General features: G+C 37.5%; 1 protein-coding gene across 2 annotated transcripts in view; it reads left to right on the top strand.

Moving 5' to 3' along the window:
* The first annotated feature begins 2,303 nt into the window (after positions 1–2,303).
* The window catches only part of LOC127644032 (glutathione S-transferase C-terminal domain-containing protein-like), a 63,890-nt gene continuing 59,793 nt past the window's right edge, over positions 2,304–6,400 (top strand). Inside the window, exons 1-3 of one of the 2 annotated variants that reach the window (XM_052127034.1) lie at positions 2,304–2,409; positions 2,766–3,207; positions 4,403–4,867. In XM_052127034.1, coding sequence (XP_051982994.1) covers positions 2,791–3,207; positions 4,403–4,867 — 882 coding nt within the window. In that variant the 5' untranslated portion in view covers positions 2,304–2,409; positions 2,766–2,790. Of the gene's footprint in view, positions 2,488–2,765; positions 3,208–4,402; positions 4,868–6,400 lie in introns of both variants that reach the window. The other variant, XM_052127035.1, reaches the window with a different exon arrangement.

The following is a 6,400-nucleotide window of genomic DNA, read 5'->3' as shown; positions in this document are numbered from 1 at the left end:
TCTGATCATAATGGTTTTGAAGTGGAAATTATTTGTCTTTTTACCAAGTACATGCATGACCATTAACTGGAACTAACCTGAGAATGACATATTTTAGCTAACAAGGTTAATTTGTTATTGCTGGTGTGAAATTTAATTGATTATTCATTATAATGTCATTTGGTGAACAGTTTTGAAGATTTCGGTCTTACCCCTTGGTGATGCACTGTGGTATTGCTACTGTCTTCAAAAAGAATTTCATCGAAGTCACGGAGTCAAGGAATTTCTGCAAAATAGGCAAGATGATATTAAAATACAGTGGAAAATCGACATATTAATAGATATGTCAGAATCATACTGTATATCTGCCTGGTTTTCCCAAATCCATGTATGTATTGACTTTTTTATTTTTTTAATTCATGAATTTGTTTTGTTCAATACAATTTTTATACTGTAAAGTCATTTTATTTGTATAGCACCTTTCACAACACATCATTTCAAAAACACTTTACAGAAAATCATGCATTAACAGAATGAAACCGCAATGTCTAGACTGTCTTAAGTCATCATTGTATTTGATAAAATATGACTGAACTGTTTTTACAATAAGTAATTAAATAAAATAATGCATTTAGAACCCGAGTGAGCAAGCCGCAAGCGACTGTGGCAAGAAAAACAACTTCATAAGATGTTGGTTAATGGAGTTAAATAACTAGAAACCAGGCTCACTGTGGGGGTCCATTTCCCCTCTAGCTAACATCATGAATACAATATTACATATGTATAGTGTAAGTCATGGTTTAAAATTATAAAACTACATAAGGGTTAGTCTTTAAACAAAGATTTTGTATGAACTGATTAATAACTAATGTAATCTTAACTGCAGAAGTTCACATAAAATTGTCCTTGTTAATTGGCTGATGAAGGTTTTTTTTGGCAATTGATAATCTACATATTCCATTTCAAGAGTGTGGTGATGCAGGAAGTGATCAGTGAGGTGCATCGCAGTTCAACCAGCAATTCAATTTCGGTGAGCTCTATCTTAAGGCCAAGGTTCAGGCAATAGCGTATGAAGTATCATATGTCTTATGGTTGGAGTCGGCATCAGTTCATCCTCTGAAGTCCATCAAAATAGACTGAAGTGATGTTTGGCTGGCACGGGCTGCTATTAGTCATCACTCAGAAACGTAGCAGTGGAGTACAACACTAAGCAAGAATGGAGCTGTTTCTGGTGACCTCAGGATATGGGTCCTGAGGTTGAGACAGGGAAAAAAATAGAATAATATTAGCATAGATGCCATTCAATTTATTGCAGAATTATAGATCATGATCAATGTTTCTGGATAAGGCAGACCCTCTGCTGGATGCCAGCTCACTCCCATGTCGGACGGCAGCAAGTCCACCAGCCCCTGGTGCAGCCCTTCATGCAACGTGAATTTTCTTGATAAAAAATCGTGCCTGGTAACGTGCATGTAAAATGGCTAGAAATAGCATTTTAGCCTAGCATAAAGCTGACAATTTACACAAGGTTTATTTCTATTTCTTCTGCTCTAAACTTCTCTGTCTGCTCGAATGAAGCAGACAGCGGTGAAACACTTTCATAAGAAAGTGTTTCACCGCTGTTTGCCCTTTGGATCGCATCATTAATATGTTTACATTTTTCTATCTGAAAGGACTAAATATTAAATGAAACACATGACAATAAAATGCTAAGTAATCTCTTTGGTAATCAAAATACTTTTTGAACAGTATTTGAATTACCAATGATTTACATTGTAATTCTAGTGGAATACAGTTACTTGTATTTTGTATTTTAAATACGTAATCCCGTTACATGTATTCCATTACTCCCCATCCCTGACCATAGTGTAAAATACATTAGATTTTCATTATTTCATCTAGGTCTGTGCTTTTATTTGAGACTTTATTTTCTTAACCATGTTTCCAAATCATAGATATGGAATCTGCTTTCAGTTCTATAAAGCAAATCTACCCGTACTCTTAATAAACTTTACTGTTGTATTTCCGAGTGTTTATGTAAAATGTTAACAATCTCAGCGTCATTTAAGATCCGACCATCGTGCTCAATTTCCAATGTCTTGAAAGGAACCCCATACCTGCAAAACTCTCGCGAGAGTCGCATGCGACATTCATACACTTTTGGTTTATTGTGTTTATTTGGAGTCCCACATAATCCATACGCATATTAACACCATCAGCCTCGCCATAACCTTAACCCTAATCCTAAACTCTAACCCCAGTAATAGAAAATGTGACTCACGTGAGACTTTTGCAGCCAGACGGTTCCTATCAAGTCACGAACCGGAAGAAGTGCTGGTGGAACTCAAACGGGGTTATCGGTTTACAGTTGGAATGTTTTTAATGTGACACAAACAGTAGCGCATGATTTTGTTTTCTCTCAACTAAAATGTAGGTAAAATTTACATTGTTTTGTTATTTTTCCATGAAGCTACATCCAAGTACTTAATGTCACTTAGTGAATAAAATGTATGTACATTTTAAATAGATACATATTTTAATTGATTCTTATATTTGTTCGTAGTTGACCACTAATATGCATGTAAAGTTACTTATACCACCAAAACATTTATCCATTTTAAAATACTTTTCCACAGTACATACCAACATACATTTGTTTTTGTTGTTTGTGTCCCTTACAAGTAGCCTACTAACCCTAACCTACTGATGTTACACCAAGGTGTCATAGATTCAGATTTAACTGAAATAATAAACATTTAAATTAAGATCATGTGTTTCTATTTCAGCATACACCAACACCAGAGTATCCAAATGAAGCAAACAGATCCACAGTCTGACAGGGAGAGTCTTTATCTGGAAGTGTCCAATCAGAATGACACTGTGTCTCTTCCCTTGCACTCCTCCATCGTCCTCTTCCTCATCTCCTACACGGAGTGCACATCTTTCCATGCCTTCCTGGTCACTGATCAGCCTGGCATCCTGCAGTCCCTGTCAGATCTGGTGCCAGAGGGTCTCTGTGTTTCTGAGGTGATGAGGGACGAGCTGCCAGAGCTGGTTAGGATGTGCCGTCTCCCAGCTGCATTAGAGCCTGACGTTTGCTTTTGCAGAGCCGGTCTAGCTGTCGTATTGAGACACATCATTCAGAGGACTTGTAAGCTAAAACCAGGCCGCAGAGATGTGGCGTCACTCCTGGGCTTCAAGAACACCTGTCTTAAGGCTTGTGCTGAGGTGAGATGGAGTTTGAAATATCTGTGCAGGTGTCTCCTGCCATATTAATAGGTTTGATTTGTTACTGGCACAATCACAAACAAAAATGTTGATGGTTTAATTTGAATGAATGAGTTCACATTGTAGCCTCAAAGGATTAGTTCACCCCAAAATGAAAATTCTCTCATCATTTACTCACCCTCATGCCGTCCCAGTTGTGGTTGACTTTCTTTATTCTGCAGAACACAAACAAAAAATTAGAAGAATATCTCAGCTCTGTAGGTCCATAAATCAAAAGAGTCCAAAACTTTAAACCTCAAAAAAACTCATCGAGGCAGCATAAAAGTAATCCACACAACTCCAGTGGTTAAATCTATGCCTTCTGAAATTATATGATAGGTGTGGATGAGAAACAGTTCAATATCAAAGTCCTTTTTTAAAGATAAATTCTCCTCCCTGCCAGGTAGGTGGCAGTATGCACGAAAAATGCGACACAAAAAAATAAATAAAGAATGTGAAAGTAGAGATTGATAGAAAAAAGTCTAAAATATTTATCTGTTTCTCACCCACACCTATCATATTACTTCTGAAGACATGGATTTAACCACTGGAGTCTTATGGATTACATTTATGCTGCCATTATGTGCATTTTTGAGCTTCAAAGTTCTGGTCACCATTCACTTGCATAGAATGGACCTACAGAGCTGAAATATTCTTCCCAAAATCTTTTGTTTGTGTTCTGCAGAAGAAAGAAAGTCATACACATCTGGGACCACATGAGGGAGTAAATGAGTAAATGATGAGAGAATTAAAATTTTTGAACTATCCCTTTAACATAATTTTACTGTAGTAAAACTAACAAACAAACATGTCCATCAGCAGTGTTCGTCAACATTCGTGGGCGGGGCCTGTACAAAGTGACATCACTTGTACAGAATCTGCGAACGGCTGGTTCTGAGACAGTGCTTATGATTAATGGGGATTAAAAAAAAAGGGCTGGGTGGATTGTTATCATTATAGGGTGGTTGTGTACACACACTGCCAACACACATTTATGTTCAAACACCATGTAAAAGTGAATTTTGCATAATAGGTCCCCTTTAATTTGTATTTATTATTATAAGTAGTACTAAACTAAATATTAAAAGTGGAGACAGGAAACGATAAGTCACATTTATTTGTAGTTGATTGATTTTGTATATCTTCTGCTCCTCAGGTGAGTCAATGGACCAGACTGTGTGAGCTGGACATTCCCTCTGCGGTCGAGAAACATTTACAAAACCCAGAAGAACATACACATCAGGTGCCATCTGCAATCCTGAACCTGGAGAAGAGGTTAGGAGAACCTGTCAAAGTCCACAATGATGACAAGATACGCCGACAGAAGCTACAACAGCAGAAGAAGACGTCCTCTCAGAGTGAAGCCCAACTAAATGGCTCCAGCAGTGAGGGGGGCCCCTTAACTCAGGGCCACCTAAGTGAATCGGATCATGGAGTTGAGCTCAGTGCTGCTCTGGTGAAACTCTCTATGGATGCAGTTCCCCCTGTGTCCACTAGAGAGTGCTCTGACATAAGGAAAGTCAAGACCACAGACCTGCCAGAGTTGGAACATGTGTTTGCAGAGGGGCTGTACTTCACTCTCACTGATGTAGTCTTGCTGCCATGCATCCATCAGTACCTGGTAGGAAACATCAATTAAAAAAATCCCAATATGTTTCCACTTATTCTGTAGGGTCAATTAGGGTTATCTGGGTCTTTTTTTTTTAATTACACTTTTTATAATCACAATATTTATTTTTCATCGTAACACTTCATACAACAAAATCTTTACTTGTGATAGTGAAAGAAATGTACAACAGTGATACTTAATTGGGTTTGCTTCTGAACCCAGGTATTAAATCAAGTAAAAAAGTAAGCAAAAATGTCCTTTAAAATATTGGCTTTTAATAATTGGTTTATTATTATTGTATTTTAAATGGAGTTTGAAAAGTAATGGACTGATGCTCTTGGCAGCCCATAATTTACAGCACAAAGCACATTGTGTTGGGCAGAAAGCTTGTTTTCGTTGGTACAAATGAACCCAGATTTAATGTAGTCTAGATTGTTTTTTCTTTTACCTTTCATAATTTTGTTCCTGGTTTTTGAGTATAAGGACATATTATGCAATCTGCCTTACTTGCATTATACCAAGTGACAGCTTACTGGTAATTTGTGCCAAAATACCATACATGAGTTTCATTAGAAGCACAGCCTATGAAGTCAGCAACAAAACACGTTTGAAGCATTTTCTCCTCTCTTAAATGTTTATAAACAGATATATTTTGCTATTCTCGTGCGACCCCGCTTACATATGCGTGGATGTTGTATTTTGGCTTTGCTATATGCAACGCATAATTGAAATTCATTTAAACCGACTGATCTCAGTTCAGAAGAATCTGAGCTGTCATAAAAGGGTTAAACTTTCAACGTCATGAGACAAAACAACATGGCGCTGATCACAGCAGGGTTTGTCTTTTGGGAGAAACACCAACAAAACTGCATCTGGTAAGAAACCCAATTAAGTTTTTGCATTGAAACCTGTTTGAGTCCCTATTTTCATTCGATATGCCATTTTTTTAAATTTCAGTGATTTATTGCGAATACGCCACGCTGATAAACACAGTGTACACTAATGTACACATTAGCACAGGGTTTTCATTACAATCCTATATATACTGTGCATATTCACATTGAAAAGAAAAATGTTGCTTTCAGAGGCTTTATATGGAGTTAGGATGAAAATACGGTGCATTTCCAACTGTTCTGTGACCAGTGCAGACAGACAGCACACTATAGGTTAAGCCATTCACTAAATAGGGAGCAAGGGAGCATCCTATAGCTCTCTATGCAGCTAAGTGCATTCACTCCTAAAATCTGACCAAAAGTTCAGTTTCAGGCTCAGTATAGCATTCTGAGATGATATTCTTCTCACCACAATTGTACAGAGCGGTTATCTGAGTTATCGTAGACTTTGTCAGTTCGAACCAGTCTGGCCATTCTCTGTTGACCTCTCTCATCAACAAGGGGTTTCCATCGGTAGAAGTGCCACAAACTGGATATTTTTTGTTTGAATAGTAATTTAGTTTGAATAGTAAACTTTGTGTTGAATAATAATTCATGGGGCAAATTAGGTTAATCTGGGTCACTGTGTAATGTGGGACTCATTGACTCTCTA

Source organism: Xyrauchen texanus, chromosome 5, assembly GCF_025860055.1.
Source record: "Xyrauchen texanus isolate HMW12.3.18 chromosome 5, RBS_HiC_50CHRs, whole genome shotgun sequence".
NCBI classification, from domain to species: Eukaryota; Metazoa; Chordata; class Actinopteri; order Cypriniformes; family Catostomidae; genus Xyrauchen; species Xyrauchen texanus.
Note: the sequence above shows the minus strand (reverse complement) of the source record. Positions and strands in the feature narration are given on the sequence as shown.